Here is a 27,286-nt window from a genome sequence, read left to right as displayed (position 1 = left end):
GGCGGCTCCACACGGGCCTCACGGTCGGTCTCTGCTCGTTTTGTCGCAGAATCGCCGCTTTTCTGTCACGATATGGACTGTGGCGTGATCACCTCCAAGACCGTGTTGCTGCTGCTCAGCCTCTCGTTCTGGGTACCGAGACTTGGGGGGGGGGGTTTGAGGGGGGTCCCGGGTGTTGGGTGTGAGGGGACGGTTCTGTGGGACGCGACCGTGTTCTTAACCAACATTGCCAGAGTTAATCGATTTATTTCACCTACAAGCGCGTAGTTAATCGATTTATTTAATCTACAGGTTCTTAGGGAACTTACTTCTGTGGGGAAACCCTGCATGTGCGTGTTTAAAGAACAAAAAGTTGTGGGGTTTTTAAAGTTTCTGAGGGGCCGCCCTCCCGCTTTGGGGTGAGGCGTATTTGGGGGCAGGAAAATGGCTGAGAATTTTGTTCCAACTATATTTAGCGATAAATACGCCTTTCCAAATCACTTCCTCAGTAAGACCATTAAAAAAAAAAAAAGAAGAGGGTGGAGTTGTGTACTTTTTAGCCTTCCGTTTGAGGGGTTTGGGATGGGAAGCTCGTGATATGGCCGTGTCGTGACGGTGACAGCGGGGACAGGTGGCGGCTTGGAAAAGGATGCGATTATTCTGGTATTCCCTAATTTTGGGGGGTTTTTCCCCTGCATGGGGAAATGAGCTTAATCCCCCCCGTCAGCACCCGGCTGCTGCTCCCGGAGAAGGGACCAAGTTGTTCGCGTTTGCTTTGAGTGTTTTCAAAATGGTGTTTCGACACGGGACGTTTTCGACGTGCCGGTGACAGCCTGAGAATGAAGGTTGAGAACCCTGCGTTCTGCTCGTCGCCTCACCTCGCCGTGGGGAAGGGAGAGAACCTTCCTGAAGCGAGGAAGAAAACAGGTTTCCCACAGAGAAGCTACATGGAAAAAAAAAAAAGTATAATATTGCTTAAATTAAACCCTGAGGTCTCGTGGGGTGTTGTGCCCTGCTTTGTAAATAAGGGCGGTGCTGCTGGTTGGAGCGAGGAGCTCACCCTGTTCCGGTCCCATGTTTCTTTACGGCACAATTTATTGCTGAATTTATTTCTGGGTGTATCCGAGGTGACTTGTATCGCTGGCCCAAGCAAGCGTGGGAGGCCGCGTTTGCTGCTGCATGTCGAGTAATGCGTTCTCCCCGTGTATTTTTGTTACGCGGTGGCTTTTTGACTTAAATACTCGCAGAGAGCCTTTGGAGCATCCCACTATTTGCATGTGGAAATCCTCTGAGCTTTAGCTCATAGTGCTTCAGATCAGCATCATCGCTTGGCTTTTAAAAACCTCAACAACTTTATATCCTCCTGGAATTGTTTCTGGGACCTTTTCTTCTGCTGTGGGGAAACTCGCTAATCATGATTGAAGCCATGAGGTCCTCTGGATCTATGGACTATCAGTAATTATCCTTCCACACATCTATAACCTCGAAAATTGGGGTGACCCAGACTAACCCTTTGTTTTGTTACCCCAGGAAGAGCAATTCAGCCCCGAAGCCCATGGCGTTTAGACGCTGCCGCCACCATTACGTGCAGTAATCGCATTCCTGCAGTAGAACCGCGGAACCTGGAATTCAGGTTTTAGGAGGGTGGGGAAGGAGGAAATGGCTTTTATTTTCTTTCAGATCATTTCTAACAGTTGGGGCTCTGCAAGTACAAGGCTCCAGATCATTATCAAACCGTCAGACTTACAAAAAACATTAGATTTCTTCTTTAAGGAGTAATTTGTGCTCAGGCATTGCATGCTGTGAATCTTGCCCAGCTTGGAAATGGTTATGGAAAATAATTCACCACCTGTGTATTCAGCATCCAGTGCAGTTTTGGTGCTTTGACAGAAGTTATTGCTTAGAAATGTCCTAAAAAGGCAATAAATCCGCTGTTGGATCTTTGTTATCATTGTGCAGGAGTGAGGAAAGATTTACCAGAATGACAAATAGAGGTGAAAAAGCAAATTGTCTTTTACCCACCAGGTTCAGTGTCATATTTGTGGGTTGTTCTGCTACAGGGGGTGAAATTGAGCAGCTGTGACTGTCCAAAACCCCCACAAACAAGTTGATTGAAGCTGGTTTAATTACACAGGTATCCTGGGTGGTGCTTCCAGCTGTGGGAGATCTGCCCACCTCCAATTTTGCTTTTTAGCACCTACTAATTAGGCCCAAGTGTGTGGTTATTTTGGTAAATGGGTGTTGGTCTGGTCTGGATGACGATGGGATGGTGGTTTAATTCAATTAACCTAAAAAAAGGAGTGGAAGGATTGGAGGAGACACCAATATTCTTGGTAATGTCTTGTGAAGTGACTTGTCATTAAACAGATTGTCACCTCCTGGACTATTTGTCTATTTGGTCGATGCTTAATCTGTCTCCTGTGCCCTTGGTGCATCCAAGACCAAAACCTTTTCAAGCTTAATAGTGGTTTCCTGGGTGTTCTGGAAGCTCAAGCAGTCACAATGTTGCTGCGGTATCACTTTTAAATAATTTTTAATAATTAGGCGGGATAAATGTATCTGTAAAAAGAAGCTCCTGCATTTGCAAGTGGTTCGAAATCGCTGACGCCAGTGATGAGCTGGGGAGGGTTGGGAGATATTTTGCCCCGATGTGAGGAGGGTTGGGTGGGAAGTGGAAAACTTTGGGTTCATTTCTAGCTCTGCCGTGAACTTGTTGCTGGAAAAAACCAGCCGGAGTGGTCGCCAGACGGGGCTTGGTACTGGATTTGGGCACTTAGATGTGATCAACTTTGAGCGTGCCTTGAAAGGACAAAGCTCCTCCCGATTTTGCGCTATTCTGCCCAAAATCAGGAAGCAGAACTCAACTGCCTTTCAGGAAAATGCACTTTGCTGCATGTGTAGCGGTCGCACGGATAAAAATAAAACGAAGATGTCAGCGCCGCGTGGTCGGGAAAGGGGAAGCGCTCAGATGGTGATGCAGATACGGGGTGAGAAACTTGACCCTTTGCGGCTCGTTTCTGGGGAACAACCTTAGTCTGGGTGTCCCCAAGGCTGGGAAAAGACCTGTTGGGTGGCCGGGTTATGGACTTTGGTCTCTTCATGAGTCTCTCAGGTCTCCCAAACGAGAGGTCTGACGTTGTAGAAATGCCTCTGGTAATTACAACTGCTCGAAACGTCCTGTTCTGTTACCGCTCTGCAAGAAGTCCAGAGCTTGAGGGCACTTTATCCAGGGGAAATAAAAAAAAAAAGTGGCTTTTTCTTGTAGCTGATGGCATTTCCTTTATTTTTCCCAAAAGCTTTGCGTCTGCTTCGCCGTGGAGCTGGAGGGATCCCTTCGCGGCAGGAGAATCCCAACCTGTGCTTTTCCTTACGGCAAGAGGCACAAACCAGCCCCGCTAAGTGAACTTTGCGCTGTTTGGTTTGCAGGTCATGAGGTGGAAGTCGCAGGATGTGGTGGCCGAGCCAGGAACGGCTTAGTGATAAACTGGGGTGGTTCTGAAGGCAAATATTGAACTAGAGGCTGAACCGACTGTTCAGATCAAAACCAGCTTGGCGGCGGCTGGTAAATCCATCCGTGCTCGGCTGAAGTTTGCCGCAAGCTCTAACAGTCTGTGCCTTTATTTGAGGACACGCTTAGGCAACTAAATAAAACATTTCTTTAACAAGACTTGAAGACAAGCTGGAACGTGCCCCGTATTTTGATATAATCTACTTTGAAGAGTCTCCCATGGCTCTGGAGACTCAGTAGAGTCGTGTCCCACCTCTGTACTTCCCACGAGGAGACTGTGGTTTAAAGATTTTGCGATTGTGGCTGATGAGATGGGTGGTAAAGTCCCTCGTGAGGCTCTTGGAGAACAGCTTGGTAGGGGCTCTCAGCTCCAAAGCAAATTTGCTGAGTTCGGTACTTGTTATTATTTCGCAAATCACCGTTTTCACGACTTGAGAGTCTGAGCAGACTTTCAGGAGGCAAGACCCTTTTTCCCTGACTCCACGTGCGCCTCTGTTTTGTTCAGTTGCAGACATTATTTTGGGTCCAGATCCTTGAAGGTGCCGTTTTGTCTGGATAAACACTTTCTTAGCGAAGTGCAAAATAGGTCCCGCTTTGCAGATGTCTCTGCGTTAGCCTTGGATCGTTGTTTTCCCAGTCAGTCCCATTTTTCCCAGCAAAATGCAAGCTAGACTTTATCTTGCGGGCGTTTAGTGTAGTTGCTTTTGGTAAATACGAGCTTAAAATTTTAGCAAATCCAGCTTACCAAGTAACATGAAGCAAAGAGTATATTAAAAATCATACAACTTTATATCTCTAAATAATTAATTATAGCTAGTGTGCATCTACTTAAGCTAAATGATTAATACTGACCTTGAATTGGGCTCATCCACTGACCTGTGAGTAGTAAAACCATCACCATACGAGTCATTTATTTATCAGGGAGAGCTCAAAGTGGCTCATCCAGGCTGTGGGATTTATGGAATAAAGTGATTGACTCGTAGTCAAATTGCAGACAGTAGGAAAAGTCTGCACGAGACTCCCCGCGCCCACAAGTTGTTTGGGTTCGGTTCCTGTTCCATGTCCCTGTGGGTTTCCCAACAGGAGTTCCTGGCCTGGCTGCGGCTCAGGCCTTTCCCTCCTCTGGAGCCTGAACCAAACTGCTCTGGTTTGGCTGGGGGGGGGTCCAGTGCACCTGCCATGGATGTAGGTAAATACCTGAGGGGAGGGTGGTGGGAGGATGGAACCAGGTTCTTCTTGGTGGCACCCAGTGCCACCAAGCCCAAAGTCAACGGGCACCAACTTGAACAGGTTGCCCAGAGCGGTGGTGGATGCTCCATCCCTGGAGACATCCCAGGGCTCTGAGCAACCTGAGCTGGGCGAAGGCATCCCTGCTCATGGCAGGGGGTTGGACTAGGTGACCTTTAGAGGTCCCTTCCAACCCAAATTATTCTCTGATGCTACAATTTGATGAAATTGAAACACTGGAGGTTCCTTTCAAACGTCGACATTCAAAAGCCATCTGGACGTGCTCTTGGTGGTTTGAACAGATGATGTCCAGAGATTCCTTCCCACCTCAACCCTTCTGTTCTTTGGTGACCTCATACTGCCCCTGTTCAGGAGGGTCACCTGCTGCCCCTGATGAAGCCACATCACACAAATGCAGCGCTAATTGATTTATCGTTCAGAGAAATGGACACCATAAATGGGGTAGGAAATGAAGCCAACGCCGGGAGGTCCCTCCCAGCCGGCCAAGTTTTAAACCCAGAGCAGGAAAAGGAATGTGGGAAGTGGGACGGGAAGCGCTGAGCGAGAGTTGTCCTAATTTTGGGGCGAAAAACCTGGGGAGATGGTCATAGTTGGGTCCGGGACCTGCATGGTCCTCATGGGCTAAATGGGATTTTAAACAGGAGTTGGAAAGTCGTTAAAATGAGCATAAAATGAAGCAAACTTTTTCAGAAGTGCTCAGTATCTTCGTTTCCTCTTGAAGTCACAAAAAAACCTGTCGACTCCTCGGGAATAGAGTAACGCGGCAGCTACGCCGGACTTGAAAATCTGGTGGTGAATGAGAATGAAGCTCGTAGAACAGCAAAGCAGCGAAGGAGCCGGAAAGATTAATTCCCCTTGCCCTGCATGCTGGCTGTTGGGTAATAAAATAAATTATTTATGAGGGAAACATTGTGCAAACCCTACTGAGCAGAGGATTTACCCATCAAGGTAAATCAAAAATGGGTTTTTTTGTACACAAAAAAATAAATACGTGGAGTATTTTCTGTAGGTGAAACATCGACATCAGGTATTGTATTGGGTGCTCTGAATTAAATCACTGCTGTGCAAAAATACTGGTGAAAAAAGTGGTTTTCAAGCCTTAAAATTAACTAAAAACCCCTCCATGAGCTGATTGGCTAATGAAGAACTAGAAGGGAATGGTTCAGAAGGTGTTTGTGTGGATATTTATAATTCTTCCAGTGTGTATTTTTATGTATATATATATAAAATATATATATAGGTCCACATTAACGATCCAAATGATCAAATCAACACTTTGAAATTGGAGGATTCTGGCAGAAATCTTAAAAAAAACCCTCCAAAAATCTCAAAGCAACAAATGCCACCTTTTAATTTCCGAGCTAGTTTTGCTCCTTTACTATCTCGTATTTAGGTTTGGTGGGAGGAGGAAAAAAGCCTCTGCTGATAAATGCCAACGAACACAAATTTCTGCTCCCAGCCACCACAAAAGGTCAACTTATCAAAAGAAAGAAGGGAAGGCGGAAAATTATCTGTTCTGCCTGACTGATAGGTGCAAATTTTATGTATTTTTTTTTTTATTTTTCAGAGGAGTTGCGTAGAGGGAAGTTTAAGGGGCCCCTTCTGCGTCTCTGACACTGATAAAAGTGTCGTGAATTATTTGCGTGGCCGTAAATCCCGGTTGTTACGGCTTCGCTTTCCTTCCGCTCGACCCCAACAAGGAGTTCGTTGTTCATGCTCAAATAATTCCAGATTTCTGCTTTCGTCAGGGCCACGGGATAGAGAAGAGCAAATAATTCCGGCGTTGGGTCCTTGAACGACGCAAGTTATGGTGGGTGCGACAGCTCCGTCGCTCAGCTGTGAAAAGGGGTTTTCTTGCAAAATTTCCATTGACCTCATCTCTATTTTCAGCAGCACAAAGGACATTTCTTGTTGTGCTTCTCCACAAGTTTCGTCTTAGATCTAGGAACAGGCTGGATCCCTTCGCCGCATTATTTTATTTACTGGGAAGGCATAAGGGGAGAGCTCAAGGGATTTGTGTTCTGAAATATTTTTCTTGACGCTTTGGAAGTTGAGCTCTGGGACTCATCTGCAAAAATAAACCAGGGGACAGGTTGTTACCTGAAATACCTTCCACTCCTGAGTGATCTTTGGGCTTCAGAGGCTTCACTTTGCATGAAAAAACATGGGCAAAGTTGTGGCTGTTTGTGGGGAAAAATGGGAACTTCCTTTAGCCAGATCTTTACCTGAAATATTTGATTTTTACCTCATTACGCTTCCTCTTTCTGCTTGGAAGCAGAAGTTTGGAAATTCTAGTAGACTTCCAGATAATCCACAATGTTGCAATAAAACCTGCTGTGATATCGCCGGTCTGTATTTGCCTTAATAAAGTTTGGGTTAGAGCGAAGCTTTCTGTTCTCCGAAGATGAGAAATTACTAACTTTGCACGTTAACTTTTACGCGTTAACTAAGTCACGAGGCTGCTGCGTTGTGCACGTTGTGCCGTGACGTTGCCGCTGGATGCAGACGACTCGTTTACTGTGGTCACTTGGGTGTTTTCCATGATTTCCAAGGGGCCAACTTCTGAATTCTTTTAGGAACTGGATGAGCTGCTTTCCAAATAAACCTCTAGGGAATCAGCGATCCTCTTATTTTTCCTGGTATCTCACTTTGTGCAGCAAAGGATCTTGCCTGATGCGTTTTCAATGTCTCCAAGGGTGAGTTTGATCCTGGTTTCATCACTCGGTGCATCCGATCCCAGTAATTTTGAGGTACCGGCAGCGTCCAGGAATGCGATGTGGGATGAGAGGTGATTGAAGTAATGTCCCTGCACTTGGGGGTCATTGAAGAGCAAGAACCAGACCTGGAGCCAAACGAGGTCAAGGAATTAGCAAATCTTAGCTCCGAAGTGAGGAGTGTTGGATTTAATTAAAACCTACAGCACTGGGGGATGTTGTGAACTGCTCATAAGCTTCGTGATGAAATCCAGCTGGAGTCTATTGAAAACAAACAGGCTGGTTTTCCTCGATTGTCCGGAACGTGGGTACGGACGGTGCTTCTTGAGCTGCGGGATTCTAGAAGGTGGATGAGCTGTTGTAACTCGCAAGATTTTTTTAATGCCATTGTCAGGGAATTGCTGAGTTTTTCGGTGTTATTTCCAGGGCTGTACCCAGTTCTATGGATAGAAACCTTTGGTCTCCAGGTCTGCTTGTTGGGCAGATGCCACTGGTGCTCGTGTTGGCCTCAATTTGGCAAAACATCCTTTTGGAGGAGAGTTTATTTCAGACGATGCAGAAAATCTGTTTCCTCCAGGAAAAGGAGTGACTGTGTTTTGCTGAGATTAGGAACATTAGCACCCGTCTAAGTGGTTAATGCTGTTGCAAGAGTGGAAAGGGTGAGTTTTTCTGGAAAAAAAGCCCCAAATGAACAACCCACCCCTGGGATTTTTTTCTGATTCCTGCAAATGCAGCGTTGGGTGGGATGTTGCTGATCTTGGGCACGCAGCACGAACTTGGCCTCTGCAGTGACTCCAGTGTTTCAGCTCTGCTAAATTGGTGCTTCATTAGTAGAAAAGTGATTAATGAGAAGTGAATTTTGTGTTACAGTTTGGACGAGTAGCTAGTTTCAGATGCACCTCTTTTTTCCTTCTAGATCTTCGTGTGCTATTGTCATTACTCCTAAAGCTGAAGTATGAATTGCACCGATCCAGAAAGCTCCGTATTTACTTTCCCAGGCAGATGCTTAATAAATAACCGCTAATAACTCTCTCGATTGCGTTTCAGGCAGCAGCAGCCGGTCTCAGCTATGTTGGGGGCTACGTCATTAACACCTACAAGAGCTACGACAACTTTCTGCAGGACAAGTACACCCTGGTGCCGGCCGTCATCATCCTTTGCGTCGCCGTCGTCATGTTCTTCATCGGGTTGATCGGCTGTTGTGCCACTTTCCGGGAGTCTCGCGTTGGCCTGGGGCTGGTGAGCGTTGCGCGTTCTTGCGCGTCCTTCTTCGCCCTGTTTAGTTCTCCGAAACCCGAATCTCAACTTCTAGAATGATTTTTAAAAAGGTTCGATAACTTCGGGCCCCCAACTCCTGTCTTTGAGCTCAACAAGCGGTGCCTAACGTACCTAATTTGGCTGCTGGTTTATTTATTTTATCCTGTGGAACCACAGTCATCTCCTAAATTATTTCCTGAAAACTATATTGATTGGAGAGGCAACAACAGATAACGATAACTTACTGCTATAAGTTGATGTAATAGGTAATGTGCAATTTAATTCATTCTTCTTTACAGTCTTTTTCTTTTAATTTCAGTTCTTGGCCATTATCCTGGTTATCTTTATTGCAGAAATATCCGCTTTTGTCCTGGGATTTGTTTATAGGGAAAAGGTAAGCAAAGAATTAGCAGCTCTGTAGAAACCTACAAGTAAAGAATAGATCTTGCCTTGTTAGAGCATTCGAATATATCCAGGTTTTTTGCGCTTTGTCCCCTATCCTACAATCACATTAAAACAATATGTATTTTTTTTCCTCCTCTCCAAATAGGTAAAAAGTGATGTGCAAGGCACGATGCGCTCCGTCTTCGACAAATATGATGGGAAAAATCCGGAGTCTACTGTTGTGGATTACTTGCAAGAACAGGTAAGAAAATATTTGAATTGTTCTCAGAATTATTTAGAAAGGAATAATTGTGTCCGAAACACAGAATTCGGCTCTGCGGCAGCGTTTAGCATCTGATTCTCCGTAGCAATTGAAGGCGCTCCCCGCTCCGCCGGGTTGGCCTTTCCAGGCTTTTGGTGTGAAGTTCATCTAAATTAATATCCTTGTTGACACGAGTGGCCTTTGGGTCAGACCAAATGAGGACATATTAATAATTTCTGCCGAGAATCCTGTATCTTAGAATAGAAAGATGACAGAAGACGCTTATCCTGCAACCTGTCACTGTCAGCTTTCACGAAGAATAAACCAATAAGGAGGTAAATAATGTATGGAGGGAGGTGATTTACTGTATTTACAGCTGCTTTCTTGAAGTACTGCTCCTTATACTGACGGCAGCTCTTGCCCAGTGCGCCAAAGAGAGGTTTAACATTAATTAGCATTCATGTTCATATATATCCATACATCCCTGTAACTGTCCTGTGTTTGGCAGCTTCATTGTTGTGGCGTGAAGAACTACAGCGACTGGACAACCACAACCTGGTTTAACGTCACCCGTAACAACAGCGTCCCTCTGAGCTGCTGCAGGCAAGACACGAAGAACTGCACGGGGAGTCTGGATCAGCCCCAGAACCTTGACACGCAGGTGAGGATAAAGGACATGGTTCCACAGTTGGGCCGTGATCACTTAAGGATAATTCATCCAATTCTTTCCAGCCATTTGTCCCCCGTACTCTTTTCTCCTCATAGTTTTCCTCTAGCTAACGTCCTTCTCATGTTATTCTGTAAAACCTCCTAGATGATGAAAGAGGGTGACCAGTCTGCAGTGGTGGGTTAAACAGATCTTACGAGGGAGGTAAAACCCCAAAACGTCCAGCTGAATTACATCTTTTGATCAGTTTTCACCCATATCTTTCCTGGCAGGGCTGTGCAGCGGAGGTGGAGTCGGGGCTGCAGAGCGTTATCAGCTACGCTATGCTTGTAATCCTGGGCTTTGCCATTGTAAAGGTAAAAATTATCTCTTCCCTCATGGAAAATAATCCTGTTTATTTTTTGCTCTCAGGGCTTTTTCTTCTACCATGTCCTGTTGGCCCTACAGCCTTTTTTTTCTGGCTCTGAATTAGACATGGTCGTCTGTTCTTCTTTTGGTTTTTTCCCAACTTTGTCCATTTTGTCTGTATGACGATAAGGGAAGGGATCCAAAAAGGTAGTAGGGGATTTGGGATGGCAAGTCGAGGAACTACAAAAGGCTGGGTATGCTAAAATTTTTTATTGAATTTTTTATTAAAAATGAATTTTTTTATTAAAACAACCATCTTTGCTATATTTAAGTGGGATTATAAAAGTTGCTTAGTGAAGCTTGGGTGTAGATATAATCCGAAAATAGTCCTGTGCTTGGAGACCTGGAATCAAAATGGACTGGAAATATGAAACCTATTTATGACTTGCAAGATTGATTGGAATAAAATGGGAAACCGGATCATCTTGTGGGTGAAAACTAGATTTGAAAAGCCCTGATGAAAAACTCACAGTCGGCGCATCGAAGAAACACCGACGCAGCTTTGTGAAGATTTTGACCCGTAAATTTTAGCCTGGTGGTTTGTCATTGTTCCCTCCACCTGCTCCCCAAGATTCGTAACCTGTTCTTTGTTGACGGAGGTTTAAACCCTTTAATAACAGCAAAGTGGTTTTTATTTGATTATAAAAGGGTGGCTCTAAGGTGAGCCGTTGCAGAACACTCGCTATTTAACATCCCATTCCTGAACTCAGTGCAGAAGCCAAAATCTGCCCAGATACCATCTCAGATAATGTTAAGTCCGACGACTGAAAGAAAAAATACAGCAAAACTAAATCTCTTACGCGCTCTGTCTTTTTTTTTCAGTTCTTCGCCATGCTGAGCGTCTGCGTGCTGACATGCAAGAGAGAAGACACTGGATATCAGCCGCTTTACTCGGGCGTATTTGCCTAATAAAACGCAAAGATCACATTTTTTGCTTCCTGATGGTGAAATAGACTCGTAAAGAGGAAGGCTAGAGGACAATTTATTACCTTCTTGCTAAGTATTTTATTTTATGTACATGAAATGGAAAGAATGTGTCTTGACTTGGGAAAGTTTCTTGCGGGTGACCCTCAAAACATCCAGAAGAAATGTTATTTTTAATTGCTAAACTGAAACCACAGGAAGGGTTTCATTTTTCTGCACAAACATCAGATGATTCCCATGCTGTGGTTAAACAGCAAAAGAAACTTTTGAATGCCATGTTCAAATATTGTTCGTAAGCACGGGGAGTTAGAATATATTCTCTCTATATCTGATGGTGTTTATTTTTTTTTTTTTTTTTCCTCCTTATGGTCACCCGTTGTAATTCAGTTTACTGCAGAGGAGGTTAGCGCAAGACAACCTTGTTAAAAGTCTAGAAAAAGACATTTGAGTTGTTTTTTAAAGCAGTTAGCAAATGTGAACAACCCCAGGCTAGGAGGGGACGTGTGTTCTGAGCATTTGGCCTCGGGACATCTCTCTTGGCGTTGTTTGGGGTTTTTTTTTGTCTTTTTTTTCTTTTTAATTATTATTATTTGACATTAAAAATTGCTTATGAAGCAGCGCTTTTGATTTTTTTTTTGTTTCCTTTTACTGATGCTTTAATGGTTTGTCTAGGCAACAGGCTGTGTCTCTTCATTTAATGTACAAGTTGCAAAGGTTATTGAGAGGATGGGAGTCACAGGACACGTTGGTTCGTGTGGTTGCGTAGACGGGATGGCTGGAGGGCTCAGTGCTGCCGTCCCTGCCTCGCCAAAGGTTTCACCGCTTTTCGCCCCCAAAAATGTAAAGATGATGCATTTTTGTACCGAGGAATTGCAATAACTTGCTGTCTGGCGGAGTCACACGCCTACTTGTTTGCTCTTTTAATTTCTCCTTGAAGTTCTGCTGAAGGTCACTTCTTGGCATCACTGCTTTAGAGATAGTCTTTCTTTAACACATTTGTGTGTTAATCTGTTTCTCAGTTCTTCAGGGGTTTTGGGCTTGTTTTTAGGGTTGGGGAAGGAGAGAACTACGAGCTATTCCTTGTTAGGGAATTGTGGAAAAGCAGCAGAGTTTTGCTTATTTTTTTTATTTGGAGAGATAAGCAGTCAATCTTTAGCAATAGACATTCATATTTGTAGTTAGTTAGGGAAAAAAAAGGAGTTTAGGGTAAGTTAGGCTGTTTATTTATATTCCCCCCCCCAGAGTAAAAAGCAATGGGTGATGATGACGTTCTATAGGAGATGCACCATTATGAGTATGTATATGTCGAAAAGCGACTTAATGTTTATCGAGGGCTCTGTCTTCTGTTTGAATGCCGAAATAAACTGCATTTATATGGGTAATTAATAAAAGCGGTGGGGTGTTTTGTGTGGGGAGGAGCCGTGTGGGGCGGTCCCGGGGCGGGTCCCCTCAGCGCTTCCCGCCTTCCCAACGGTCGCTCCGGGCGCGGCGGGTTTGAAACGGCGGGAGCGGCCGGGACTCTCCTGGGGGAGCTTCTTCGACCCCCTTCCCGGCTTCTTCAACCCCCTTCCCGGCTTCTTCACCCCCCTCACGGCTTCTTCCACCCCTCACAGCCCCGACCGAGCCGGCTTCGGTGAGAGCGGGGGAGCTGAGGGGCGGGAAAGACTCGGGTCAGGACATGAGGTAAAACGAGGCGGGGGTTGTAACGGTTTCTCCGGTTCTTTGTGACGGTTTCTCCGGGTCTGTTTCCACAGAAGGTGCGGAAAGCGGTAAATCTCGAATTTAGCGAGCGCGCCGGTTCGTCATATTTTAAAAACTGAAGGGGAAATGACAGCTTCGTTTTCGGGGGTGAGGTAACCGCCAGAGGGAGCTGCGTGAGCGCTGGAAACACAAGGGGCGCCAGGAAATAGGATTAAAGGCTGGTTTGTTACACTGAGACTGGGGAAGATGCATTTCAGCAGCGGTTTTTTATCAATTATTTGCCATGATAGAGTTAATAAGCTTACTCACACAAGAGCAAGCGATATATAGCGCCACTTTTTGTGCCTCTACTCTGCTGGCAAGCAAGTGCACGTTTTCTTTTGTTTAATTATTGGTCTTAAAGAAAACCACAAACCAGCCTCTTTAAATATTATGTGATGCAGTCTCCCTGAGAGCGTCTCATAGCACCACTTTATATAGACGGGATGTATCTTCTTTATTGCAGTAAATTGCCATCTTCTTTAGTAACAAAGAGCTTAATATAATACTTATCCAGTTTCATGAGGAATTGTACTGATATTATACCGTGCTGCTCTCCAGAGTTCGGGGGAATTGCTTTGTCTTGTCTAATGTCAGTCACTTTGTGCTTTCTCTCCTGTTTCCAATTTAGGAGGATAAAAGGTGGTTATGACATTTACTGCTTCATTTAAATTCCCTTTGCTGCTTTGACACATCAGGGCCTGTTTCAAAATTCTGCTTGTGTGCTTAGTGTTTGCGACTTGGGCCTTTCTTAAATGATTATATTCTTTTTTTTTTTTAATTTCCCTTCGGTATGATAATAGAGGAATATGGCATCCTCGGACCTGGAAGATTTGTGCTTTCACATCAACACGAAGATTTCAGCTATTAAAAAGACTCTTCAGCTAAGGAACATAGGTAAAAAAAATTAAAAGTGGATTATTTCTTTACAGAAAATGGGAATGCGCTCATTAGACGAGGAATGTAACATGAAGTGGGAATGAAGTAAAATATAGAGAACAATTTATTAAAAAAAAGTGAGCAAGGATGGCAAAATAGGAGCATTTTCAGATAACCAGGTGCCGAGCAGAGAACGTGAGCTTAGTAAAAGTACGTTCCTTTGAGAAACTTGGAAACTGGTGGTTAATGCACCCTATGTTTTATATACTTGGTGAGGAAAGCTCAAGATGGGAGAAGAAAAAAAAAATCTTGGCAAGTATGTTAAACCTAATTACAGAAATGTGCAAAGGCACAAATGGAGGTTTATACAGATGTCTTGTCCTGGCATTCCAGGAGTACCTGGTTGTGATGTACCCACACGGCAGGGAGCAAACTTATTTAAACGGAGCTGCTGAAATTGTTCTGAATGTTTCAGGTTTTTGGCTTCATTTTCTCTCTTTGGTAGGTCAAGAACCATCCCTCAAATCTATGCTCTGTAAAATAGGAAATGAGATGGCTCTTTTGCACGATCTCCTGAACAAAATGGAAGCCGAAGTTCAACAGCAAGAAAAACTGAATAATTTGCTAAAAGTAATCTTTTTTTTTTTTCCCTGTTCATAAAATGCTGAAAAATTCCAAGGAATTGATAAGCGTGTAGTAGTTCTTTTCGAAGTTGTATGTTTTGATGGAGCCAGGCTCTTCTCGGTGACAACCAACAGTAAGACAAGGGGTAATGGGTTCAAGCTGGAACACAAGAGGTTCCACTTAAATTTGAGAAGAAACTTCTTCTCAGTGAGGGTGACGGAACACTGGAACAGGCTGCCCAGGGAGGTTGTGGATTCTCCTTCTCTGGAGACATTCCAAACCCGCCTGGACGCCTTCCTGTGTAACCTCACCTGGGTGTTCCTGCTCCGGCAGGGGGATTGGACTAGATGATCTTTCGAGGTCCCTTCCAATCCCTAACATTCTGTGATTCTGCGATGCATGTGCTTACGTGTGACAAGGGCTCAGGAATAGATACTGCGATCTAAAGAGCAGTTGTATTTTGACATCTTTGCAACAGCTATGACAACGATTTAATTAGAATATTTACCTGTTTTAGTGTGTGGTTGCAGTGCCTTCATGTGTTAAGTCTTTTTGTGAAGGTGTATTTTTGGGGAATGTAGATGAGTTGCCTGTAGTTTCTGTTTATCACCACCACCCAGACCTTCCAGGGTATTTGTTAAATATTTACTTATTACCCACTTAAATTTCTCTGACAGACAAGCTTATGTTTTCTTGCTCTGAGCTCTGGTAGTTGCTCTTGGGGAAATTGGGGGTAAGATGATGTGGAGAGAGCAAAGAACACCTCTCAACTTCAAAAAAATTTTAGCATCCCCCTAATAGCAAACTAATTTTACTTGCTTGGCATTAAGTTTCAGATTTCTGATGAAGTCTAATGTTAATTTCAGGAGCTGCAGAAGTCTGCTGAGAGAGATCAAAATGAAGCACAGCACCTCCGTGAAAACATTCCGCCCCATCTGCCCAAACCGACCCAGAGCTGGTACGTGGAACATGAAGAGATCGGGCTGTTCGTGGCAGCATCTGTGCAGTTATACCCCTTTTCTTCTATATTTTGGGAGCTAGTGTCATTATATGTGTTGATTCTGGAGTTTGCTCTCGAGTAACCACTACCAGGCTTGCACCTGAACAAATCCCTCGGGTAGAACCTGTGAAATACCAGGTTGTTCAGACGGAAGCTTCTAGTAGCAGGTGCGACGTTACAGTAGAAAACTAGTTCTTTGATAAACCTGAGCGTTCCTTGCTGTAGAATTGCAAACGCGCTGATTTAATAGCTGCAGTGCCTAAAGATTGAAGGGTGGGTCACTAGAACGGATATGCAACACCACCCTTCCAAATATCATATTAAAAAAGAACCCGAACATATAATTCAATCATCTTTCTGTGGCGATTTGAATTATGGTTGTGGTAGTTTTATTCTCCTTTCCCTGCAGCAGCTTGGCATTTATTTTATCTAGCAATGGCATCCACCTGCCTTGAGAGGGCTGGACGAAGCAGCTGTTCAGAATGAGACATGAATCTGTGAAGCAACAGCTATTATTATTTAAAAGGCTTCGAAGACATCAGAACCCAGACTGAATTTCTCAGAGCGATCAGCTTTTTCGCTGGCCTGTTGGAATTGCTTTTTATTTTTTGAGTGATGTTAGTCTATGCCAGATTGGGTGGCCGGGTCTTGTCTTGATTCTGAGATCTGGAGATCCCAGCCCTTGTTTCCACCCCTGTAGCTCATCAGAAGGCAATTTATCAGTATTTGAATTTAATGCTTCCAACATGTGCCCTGAATCTCTCAGCTTTACCTGCTCTTGCTCCTGATGCCAGACAAGCCTCAGGCTGAAAACATTACAGGCGTATTCTAGCTAAGTAAAAGGTTAAGGATGTGGAAACAAGGTCGCAGGAGAGAAAAATGAACTGTAATTTTTGATAATGTGTAGCAATATTTTCATTTGTGGAGGTACTGCTTGTGTGGGAGCTTGGACTGGTCTTAGCTGGTAAAGAGAGAACTTGTGCAGAAGCTTTTTTTTCTGAGTGCTGCTCTTCAGACGTGAACCCTCAGTTATAGAAAATGACCTCCAAAAATGCTTCTAGAGATGTTGTTCCTTTTCAATTTAGATGTAGAATTTATTTTTTGTGTGTGAAAGAACAGAAGCTCTTCAGAACTTATCACTGGGGTTCTGCCTTCTTTGCCCAACTCCTGGGAATTGTTTAGATGCAAATGAAGCTTCTTAAGCAATTGTATCACCTCTGATATCAAGAAGATTCTTTGGGATGTTGGTTTCCCTCCAATCTCGTCCTGCTTTTGGTCAAGATAATTGTGATGTAAGTTTAGCTGGTCCTTCCCTTTCTAGATAGACCCACACATGTAAAACTAAGCAAGTTTTTCGAAGACTTTTCTACAGATTATGCTCTGTCAGCTTACAACTGTTCTGCCAGACCAAAATTGGGCAGCACCCCCAAACCTTCATCTGTTTGAGGCTCTAAATTGAGGGTTATTATAAAAATAATGCTCCAATAATCACTCAAAACAGGAAATTCCTTGGCTTTTGGGATCTTGCCTAAATATATATATATATATGTGTATATATATATATCTTAAAAAAATAAAATTCAACACCATCCAGCAGGCTGGGATTTTTTTGTTCTCTGCTTCAAAAGCTCAATGGATGAGTCAGGCTTCCCGAGAGTTGAACTCTTTTCAAAGAGCTGTGAAGTGTTTCAAAATCTGCCCGTTAGGCTGCAGCTCTGTGCTCTGGTTCATCTGATTAAAAAAAAAAAAAAAAAAATAGAAAACAAGGCCTCATGTTCTGTGGAATGTAATGGTATGTTGAATTCTTAACCGCTTGCTGCTGCGTTTGGGCTCCTTCCAATTCACCTGCTCGCAGCCTCTCCAGCAGAGCAAGGAACGTCTCTAATTTAAAGTCAGTGAAAATATGCAACCTGAAATGGAGTAGGCTTGCTGGATTTTATTTCTTTTTCTCGCAAAGGTGGTGAATTGTGTTCATCCAGCCTACCAGATGGGCTGGAACTTCGGTCTGTGATTAAGCAGACGTACTAATGGTATTTTTACTACTTCTCTATTATTTATACACCTAATATTCATTCATTTTACAGCGTCACTGGGCTGGCTGTGAAACGTGAAGAGCAGACGAAAGTTGTAGAACCTGAACGTGCAAAGAAACCTACAAAAGAGCCAAGACCTATTAAAGAAGTGCCCTTAATAACTGCAGAAGAATTTGAAAGTGTTCCTGCGTACGTAAGCCTGGCTTTTCTTAAACCTTATCATGCCAATTTGGGTGGCAAATGTAGGTTTGTGAAAGTGAGCTCTTGCAGAACTGAGACTCGCAGAGATGTTTTAAGACTTTACATGATCCACAGGATGAAATATTAGCTCCAAATAGTTTAAATGCAATGCTGGCAAACCCGAAAATTAAATGAATAGAGCTAACTAGGTTCGGTTTTTTTGGTGTATATTTTGGGAAGATCAGAACTAATCAGTTAAACCCCAGACCTCTTATCTCAAAAATCGCTTTAATTTGTATGAACAGAAATACATTAGGTAATAGTTGGGTTCTCTTCTTGTTTTGAGAACTGACATTAAGAATAAAAAGTTCATTACCTCATAAGTATGGTACGCTTAAAAGGAGGAATGATGATAAATACTATTTTTATTTGACCTCACTGTTGGTTTCTGGAAACTTCAAGACTTGACTTATCAGAGACAGGAAAAGAAATGAGATTTGTCATAAGCAAAACCACCTCCCACTGAAATATAACAAATATCTGGAACAGAAAGCAGTGGGTTTTTTTCCCCGATTAATAGATGGAAATCTTTGTCTGAAGTCTGTCATGTAGGAATAACTTTTCTTAAATGGCATTTTGGGGACAATGACCAATATTTCTGCAAAAAGGAGACAATTCTCTTGATGCCAAGGGCTAAATTGTTGTCTAGACTCTAGATGCAGTGTGTTCCCTGACAACATTTATTTCCATATGATTTTTTTTTTTGAGCCTGTTTTACTCAAGGCTTTTGAATCATCTTTGCCTACAGCTTTCAACATTTTCAAGTGAGCAATGTCCGTTTTCTTCCACCAAATTGCTCAATCTAAAAAAAAATGAAAGAGCCTGAATGTTACCCGAATAATCAAGGACTCTTTTGGTTACTTATTAAAAGTGCGCACACCTGGTATTTTTCTTCTGCAGATCGTCTTGGATGGATTTACTCCCTCGGGTACTTCTCTCCTGATAACATTTTGGAAATGTAAAAGCTGTAGCATGGGAATTTTTGGTCTTTAAGAGAAGTAGACAGACCGTTCCAGCTAAATGTTGGGTTAACCTCCAGTTCAAGCCGCGATCTTCCGGGATAACCTCTCAAAGCGTTTCATTTTCCTCGGAAATGGAAGGTTTTTCACTGCTGTTGGTGTAGGGGGAGAACAGGGACAGAGACCAGCCGGATCCTCTTCCGTTTATCGCTGGTTTATAGGAAGGTCATGTCTTAGTTTGTGCTTGTGGAGCTATAGAAGGATTTTTATTGAGATGGGAAAGGCGCGTTTGTTCTTTGGAGGAAGATTTACAGGAATTTAAATAGATCTCTTAATCTACCTTTTTTTTTTCTGTTGCCTGGCAATGTTGGAATCCAAGATTGAGAGAGTCCGCTAAACTTGTAATTTCACAGACTATTTAATCAAATCTAAGCAGCAAATGTTTGTGAGCCGAATTTCCTTACATCTAACATACTCTCTTGGCAAAATGAGAATTAGGTCCATATCCCAGTTCTCCAGGTCAGCACTGGTTCTGCTTTAGGATGTGTTTATTCCTGCTGGCAATGGAAATACAGGTTAATACTGTGTTTTTATGCAGCTGCTGTGCTAACACAGGACTGTGCCTATGCTAAGCCTGACTGGGGACTTAATAAAGCCCAGCTTATGTGTCTAAATCCTGTACCAGCTGAGTATCATGGGTTTTGCATCTGCCAAAAGTATCATTCCCCTCTCTTCCTACTCTAAAGGAAAAATCTAAGAGGTTTTCAACCCCTTTGTGCTGAACGTGAAGGAAAATCTCTCCCTAATGTAATTAAAAGGGATATACAGCGGCTTCGTATTTTCAGAACCCTGCAGCAGGTATTTCACAAAGGTACATGCTGAGTTAGGGCGCAGATTTGGAGCGCCTCGATCAAACAAAATACGCTCGCACAGTAAGAAACGTGGAAATTCTCTTCGCCTTCAAATCTGTGGCAGAAAGGCGCATTTTTTGGAGGAACAGAAAAGAAATTGCACGGTAGATGTTTTGGTTAACATTGAATTCAAGGCAAAGGAAAGTGCTTTATTCTATGTCTAAAATCCTCTTGCTTAAGATCTTTTTAGAATCTGTACATTCATTAGAACTCTCTGAAGTCTCAGAAGACGGTAACTTGAGGGAATATACGTTTCTTTTACCCGAAGCATTTTTGAGCGAGCAGAGCCTGGCCACTAGGAGCTTTATCTATTCTATTTTTATTCCCAGTGGTATATATGTGATATATTGATGTTCTTCTCTTCTTTGAAGAACACAGTGCTGTGCTTTGGTTTTCAAACCTGCAGGAAAAAAAAAAATCATGTTGTGTTTTGAAAGAGGCTTCTATGGATTACAAAAAGAAACCAGGTCATTAGTTTAAAATTTAAAAAAAAAAAAATGAATGTTTTTTAGTTTTAGAGTAGTGAAGCAGGTTTTAAGGTTATTTTCAATCTGAATTAAATGGATTAATTTGGAACTTCTCAACTTGGCATCTTGGATGCCCAGGGGCCTCTCAAAAACTGTGTCTCAGGGGTGGTAGCACCGCTTTTATTTTAAGAGAGGTTATGTGTGCCAAGTAGAGCGTTTTTTATTAATATAAAAACGGCTGCGCCTCCAGCTTTGAATCTGGATTGATCAACAATATCAATAAAGTTGAAAACTGGCTGTAAATAATGGCAACTCAGTCTGAAACTAGAACAATTGCTTTGGATTTGGGAGTTTTTACACAGCCCGTGCAGACCTGTTTCCGCGGCAGCAACTGGCTATTCTTAAAATTTACAGTAAGCACTTAATTTTAGTTGACAATTGTAGAACGCCTGCCTACGTTCTGGTTTGGAATATTGAATTTGTAATGGATGAGCTACTTGTGCTTTAAATTCTTTGTGTGCTGGCCAAAAACCGAGTTTTTTCCCTTCAGATGAAAACGAGAGAAGAATTTCCTGTTCATTGATCTTTTCACTCTTATTGGCCTCCAGCTTTTAGCTGCCTGATGTGCTGACCTAAAAAACCCTTATTATCTTATTAATCTTATTATTTTAGTCCTGGCTTTATGAAATGCTCGGAAAGTTCAGAAGCGGCCGTTGCTAGTGCAGAACTCATTGTGCAGCCTGCTGAGCTATACTAAAATATATAGAAAACAACACAAAACTCTTTTTTCTTCAAAGAAAACCCCAAAGGAATGGCCGTAAGATCAAGCATAGGTTACTTATTATTATGTTATGAACTAAATTGCATTCTTGGGCAGAAACATTTAATTTCAGGTTTGGCTCATGCTATGTTTTGTGCAAAGTCGCTTCATTTTTCTGCATCTGTAGTTTAAGTGGTACTTGGCTTTTTACTTACCGGTTACTGAATTATAATTTTTATTTTTAGGTATATGAAAGGTCGTTTGACATATGATCAGATTAATGCGGTTGTTCAAGACGTGAACAAGGCCGTGGTGGGCAAGTACAAGATCGTGCATCAACCTTTGAAATCGATGAATGCAGCAGCCAGAAATCTCTACCACAGGTTCCTGGAAGATGAAACGAAGGATACAAAAGGTATTTTTCTTTTGCCTTTGTTAGTACCAAGCTCGGAACACTTGGATATTGCAGCGCGAGTCTAAAAATACTGCGCAAAACGTTGAATTTCTAATGACAGCACATGCTTTTTGTGTTAGAATGTAACTTAGAGCATCTTATTCTCACAAAATAGTCCATCCAGTCACCTCTTCTGCATAAAGTCTTGTATTGTAGCAATTATTGTTTTGACTGAAGAGTTTTTCCCGTAATTGATTTTGTTACTTTTTAAATGTTTTCACTGAAAATGTGTCACTTCATGGTGCGTCGTAGCAAAAAACTTTGCACAAAGATTGAATTTGGCATCGCTACAAGTTCTGGAAGCTCCCAGTTTGATAACCAAACTGTACAAACTGTGGTTTCAGTTTTTAAGCTAGAATGGGCATGAGCTATTAAAAATGTGTTCTGAAGTTGGGAAATCGGGGTAATCAGTCATGCCACAGCGGGTTTGTGGAAGAGACAGGGCTGTCTCATAATCTTAAGAAGTTTTCTCTTCTTAAAAGCACAGAGAGAGCAAAAATGCACCAAAATGTCTTTCTCTTAATTTAAAAGCAAGTTGGACTTCTGGGCTAGTTGTCCCAAAGATACGTGGCACAGTAAATCTCTACTATTAAAATCTCCTTTTTGACATTCCTTTCCTTTGGAAAACAAGTATGTAATTATTCCTGGAGGGACGTGCTGCATGTATCAAGCTTGGCGATGTCTTTAAAATGCCCTCAGGTTTCCAAGTTCAGACATAAAACATGGAGCAAAGGCTCTTCTGTCTCACAGAGAGTTCTTTTCCTGACAACAAGCCTCTCAATATTTATAGTGTGGTGATAACATCACGAACTTCTAGATTCTCAATGCAGATTTTGTGTAGAGAAGGAATTCTGAGACATTGGACGTTTTCTTTTGAGACCTGTAGGATAAACACGTCATATGAAAGTCAGTGTTGTAAAGGACTTAAATAAACTAGGATGTTCAGCATCTGAGAGCGTGTGTGTATGGGGTAGATTTTATTTTGTTTTTGTTCACCGTGACTAATCATCTAGAAAATCTAGAGAAAAGCCCTGCCAGGCTGTCAGACGCTTCTTATCTGGCCAGCCCGAAGTGATTCAATGTCTTTATCCATCGTGTTTTTCGGGATGAGGTGGTGCATTCATTGATTCGGTCGCTGAAATTTCTGTGGGGAAGGTCTCTTGGCTTAGGATTCCCCCAGTTTCTCAGCCCGGGCTGTTTGCCAGCTGAACTCTTGCTCTGATTTCAAGATGAGAAAAGATGCTGCCTGGTTAATCAGGGTAAGGCTTATCAATAAGGTGGTTCAGCTGGTTTAGATAGTTAGTTAGTGCATGGACCTATTTTTTGCAGCTAAACCACCACCCCGTAGCCAGCTCTGGTTTCTTCGGCAACAACATCCTGCGACGCTGAATGTCGCTGTCCTGAATTCTGGGCAAATATAAGAAAAGAACCTCAGATTCTACACAGATTCAGGACATTCAGACGCTCCCTGAGATGTAACTGAAATCGGAATGTGGATTATCCCCGGGTTCCTAACACCATTTTGGGGTATTGCCCTGTTACTGGAAATTGCAAATGGGCTTTATCCAACTGTATGTATATTTTAAGCAGTTTTTTTCTTTTCCTAGTAAACAAACTTTCCATTTCTCATCTGTACGTGAATTTGTCAGTGCTGCAAGCTCTGAGGTTCCAGTATAGTTCCCAGTATAGTTAAATCGCTCGTAAGATAGAATTGAAAAATGAAACGTTTACAGAAAAACACAGATTTGCCGGTGTAAAGCTACATTGCGTTTGCTTAATAAATAAATCAAAGCTTTCCTGGCAGCTTCGGCTTTCCAGCTGGCAGCAGCTACTTTCTCTGCGGTGAAACTGGAAGGACTCTTCAATAACTGAATAGAAATACAAGATGCTGCATTTTTATCTGAGATGCTGCTGCCTCTGCCTTATTTAAGGGTAAAATGAAGAGGGAGAGCGCTCTCCTTTTTTTTTTTTTTCCAAGCTAAAACATCCCTACTCTAGGGATTTCTCCCTCATCAGTGTGATATTACAGAAGAATGTTATTTCCTCCTTATTCTCGTTAAAGATAATTGGGCGTTTCTTTCTTATACCTTAATTAGCACATTCCTTGTTTCAGACTGCTTTTCTTACGCTTTTGTGAAGATGCGCGGTGAAAACCGTATGTTACAGGAAGTATTAAATATATAGTTGTTTTACTAGATCTGTAATTATCTCCTATCTGAGCAGTGTATAAAGCCTGAATATTAAATCGCAAGAAGTGAATATCGCTATGGAGTGCTTAGAATAACTCCCTCCCTCCTTGTGTCTGCCTGTTTGTGAGGATTTTGGGGGTTCTGTTGCAGGTATTTTAATTGCTTTAACTTCAGTCGAGGCCTTGGGTTCTTACAAGTGCTTGATAACGAGCATTTCCTATTAGGAGCAGTTAATCAACGACAGGAAGGGATGGGCTGGCAGCTCTGGTGCCATTTTCTTAGAGACACGGGGAGGATGCTGCTCCAAGTGGTTAGTCGTCTTCCATTTTTTTTTTAATTAACAAACGATTATTCTGTTCCAAACCTGACGGAAATCAAGGGAGCGGTGGCCTGCGTAACTCTGACGTATGCAGGCTTCTTTCTTTTTATTCGCAAAGGCTCAACTCCAGAACTGCAGATAGTTTGAGATCATCCTACTGCCGATTTTTATATTTTCGTCGGCTTGGGGAATTGTTAAGAATTGTGATTTATGAAGTGTTAAGCATCGTTATTTGTTTTCCAGGTGAATTCTTTATCGTGGAAGCCGATATCAAAGAGTTCACTCAACTCAAAGTGGATAAACGCTTCCATAGCATCCTCAACATCCTGCGCCACTGCCAGCGAGTGCGAGAAGTTCGTGGCTCCAGGCTTGTCCGCTACGTCATCTGCTAACGAGCTTTCCGTGTTCTGCTTTACCCAAGATATGGGAGGCTGAAGTATTTTGAGATGCAGGGAGGTTTTATTGTCCGAGCAGAGATTCTGTGCAGACGTTCCTATGCAGGTCTCATCTTTTCTAAAACTGAGGACCAAGAAGTGGTTTTCAGGCCTCTCTCCTAAATTAATACCAGATGGCCTTGAAGTATCTTGAGTTTTGTTTTGAGAACTTGAGAGAATTTACTGTCTTTTTGGTGGATTAGACACACAAGCCAGACAGGCAATCGGTGCACCTGTGGTCACAGGCAGTTTTAATCCCATTTTCAGGTCAACACTTGGAGGTTTAAATTCTCTGCATGTTAATAATGATCCTTTTGTGTTTGAGTTGGAGACTGTGTTTAAGCTACTCGAAGGAAGCATTTAATTATTATTATTTTTTAATCCCTCAAACCAATTTCCAGATGTCCTTAATCTTTTTCTTCTTCTCCTAATTGTATGTGTTGGAGTTTCCTGCGTGGCTCGAACAGGAAGATCTGAGGTGGTTTAAACATTTCCAGACTGATGATCGGTAGTTCTATTACCCATGTGGTTTTCATTCTTCATCGTGCAGCCAGATTTCTTTCCCTCAGACCAACTCATTAGACTAAAACAGAGCAGTGGGGTTTTTTTAAGTGAAAATGTTGAATTTCACATTGAAAATACTGGTTTAACTTGTCACGGTTTTTATTACAGAAGATTGCTTTCAAATGATCTACTGGTGTACTAAGTTCCAGAGTAGAATTATTGTGCTAAATATCAACTCTGCAAGTAATTAAACCTGTTTTGATAAGAGAAGTGACTTTTTCTTCCGTAAGTCTGTATCTGTTATCCTAACTACTAATCTAAAATACCTTCTCTTGTACCCTGTCGGTGTTAAAATGACAATATAATGAGCAAAAGACCCTCAATGAACATTGAACTTTCTTAATAAAGAGATCTTGGTGAGTGCTGTGTAAACCTAAATTCCCTTTTTTGTGGTTTTTTTTTGGGTGTTTTTGTATTTTGCTCTGGGATGTTGAGATCCAAGCTGAGGTTTCTACTCTGCATCGTATTGGAATATATAATTTTTCGCTTTCAGATAAACACACAGCATATGAGAATGTGCAAAATCAGTTTTCATAGGCGTCACTTGAGTCCTTCTGTTTATTGTAAAGCTTATTTGATGTTAAATAATTGTAGAGGTTTGGGCCCATGGATCACTGGGTCTTTTCTTTTTCCAGTATTTATAGCACGTTGACTTTCCTTCCTCTGCACTTTACTTTGTAATTACGTGGTTTTAATTTTAAAAGTGTGGGGAAGAAGCAAAAAGAGCCCCAGGTGGACCTAGAAGACCGTGTCCAAGTGGTTTAAGTATGCGGGACAGTTAGGACAGGCTTAAAAATACCTTATTGATGGGCAAACCAGACTGAGAGGGGTCTAATGTTTCAATTATTATTATAATCCGGGGAAAAATGAAAGGCTCTTTCATTAAAATTGTGGGTTTTTTTTTTTCCTTAGTACTTATTTTGGTCTGGGCAAGCTCAGTTGCTGCATGAATTGGATTTTCTTTCTCCTGCCTGTAATTCCTTTTAACGTTTCGTCGTGGGGATTGCAGTTTGTGATTAATTAGATGTTGGTTAACAGCTTTTAGTCTTTTACTGGAGAGTTTTTAATTTTCTAAATTATTTTCCCTTGGGCGGATTTTCACCGATTAATCCCCTATCCTAATATTGCGGGTTTTTTTGCTTTTATTTCTCCCGAGGAAGTTTAGCCGCGGATTGTAGTCACTTTTACCTTTTTTCTTCCAAAAGTTCACGCTGACTTGCGAGCTGGAAAATGGAAATGTCCTGGGAGCTGTAACGAACAGGAGAAGCGGTCGATGATTCTGTATTTGGTGAGCAAAGTTCCCTCCTCGGGCTGGTCTAGACAAAACATGGAATTTAATGCTCTTCGTTCCTATCACTTTGTTTTGTTGGTTAAAAAAATGCACTTTTTGTTCTCTTTAACTTCTATTTTGAAGAGGTGCTGATGGAAATAATCTGAAACTGATGCTCAAAGCGCTCGTACCCGTGAGGATTTAATTCGGGTGTTATTTGGGGAGGCGGCGATTTCAGTCTGTGAGAGTCCGCGAGGAGCGCCGGAAACACGCGTTTCATCTCGTTCATGCTGGATCTTCGCTTACAGGGAGTTAATCCTGAGCAAAGCTGGTCCAGAACCCTGTAAAATAAAGAAGACATTAATAATTGATATCGAGGACTTTGACAGAAGTCTCTGAGAAAGGTGTCTCTCCCGTGTACAGGTGACCCTTTGAATTATTCTCTTAATTTAAAGAAAATTAACAATTTAAAGATGAAGTTGAATATCCCTCGTAATTCGGCTTACCATTTTCCACAGTAAACTACAAAAACTAAATGGTGCTTGCTTATTAAATGCTTTATTATTTTTCTTTTTTTTTTTTTTTTTTAAATCTAACTTGTGTCGCAGGGAACTTCCTGGGATTTGAGATGCAATTAAAATGTAGAAAAACTTGTTTAAATGTAGTCACTTTAAACACGCTGGAGCTTATCTATAGGCAGAGGTACTTACACATTTTATACGTACAGACAGAAACGTGGAATGAGTTTATTCCTACACGTGTTGTTAAATAAAAAAAAAAAAGAGTATTTTGGAAAGCCACGATCGAAACCAATTAAGTGTATTTGTACTTTGACGCATTAGGTTGTAGCTTCTGCTTCCACGTATTGAAAATTGCACTAGGAAAATCGTTTTTTCTATTTCCTCAATTCTTAGTGGATTTACCGAATGCAAATAAAGTAATGGAATTAGTGCAACACAATGGCTTTTTTTTTTTTTTTTTTTTTTAATTATTCTAGTTTGGTAGTGCTGCTCCTTTAATTGATGTGAGATTAATAAGTGATGATAAGTCCAGGCCTTTACATCACTTTGTGAACTGGAGCTGTTTGGACTC

General features: G+C 42.1%; 2 protein-coding genes across 3 annotated transcripts; both read left to right on the top strand.

Moving 5' to 3' along the window:
• Positions 1–12,850, top strand: LOC136001854 (tetraspanin-36-like). The gene is made up of 7 exons (XM_065656555.1): positions 1–132; positions 8,497–8,688; positions 9,026–9,100; positions 9,257–9,352; positions 9,861–10,013; positions 10,292–10,375; positions 11,250–12,850. Exons 1-7 carry the CDS (start codon positions 73–75, stop codon positions 11,334–11,336), a joined length of 747 nt encoding a protein of 248 aa, XP_065512627.1. The 5' UTR covers positions 1–72; the 3' UTR covers positions 11,337–12,850.
• Positions 12,851–13,891: 1,041 nt separating this feature from the next.
• Positions 13,892–26,487, top strand: SKA1 (spindle and kinetochore associated complex subunit 1). Of its 2 annotated transcripts, XR_010607882.1 has the most exons (8): positions 13,892–13,988; positions 14,476–14,600; positions 15,461–15,552; positions 17,679–17,816; positions 21,210–21,379; positions 24,170–25,149; positions 26,130–26,212; positions 26,339–26,487. XR_010607882.1 is itself a non-coding variant. In XM_065657008.1 (6 exons), exons 1-6 carry the CDS (start codon positions 13,901–13,903, stop codon positions 24,316–24,318), a joined length of 762 nt encoding a protein of 253 aa, XP_065513080.1. In that variant the 5' UTR covers positions 13,892–13,900; the 3' UTR covers positions 24,319–25,285. The 2 variants fall into 2 exon arrangements, 1 of the variants encoding a protein (XP_065513080.1); XM_065657008.1 differs by lacking the exons at positions 26,130–26,212; positions 26,339–26,487 and having other exon boundaries at positions 24,170–25,285.
• The last annotated feature ends 799 nt before the right edge of the window (positions 26,488–27,286 follow it).

This window comes from Caloenas nicobarica, chromosome Z (assembly GCF_036013445.1).
Source record: "Caloenas nicobarica isolate bCalNic1 chromosome Z, bCalNic1.hap1, whole genome shotgun sequence".
Classification (NCBI taxonomy): Eukaryota; Metazoa; Chordata; class Aves; order Columbiformes; family Columbidae; genus Caloenas; species Caloenas nicobarica.
The sequence above is the reverse complement of the archived record's forward strand: the minus strand, read 5'-3'. Positions and strand labels throughout refer to the sequence as shown.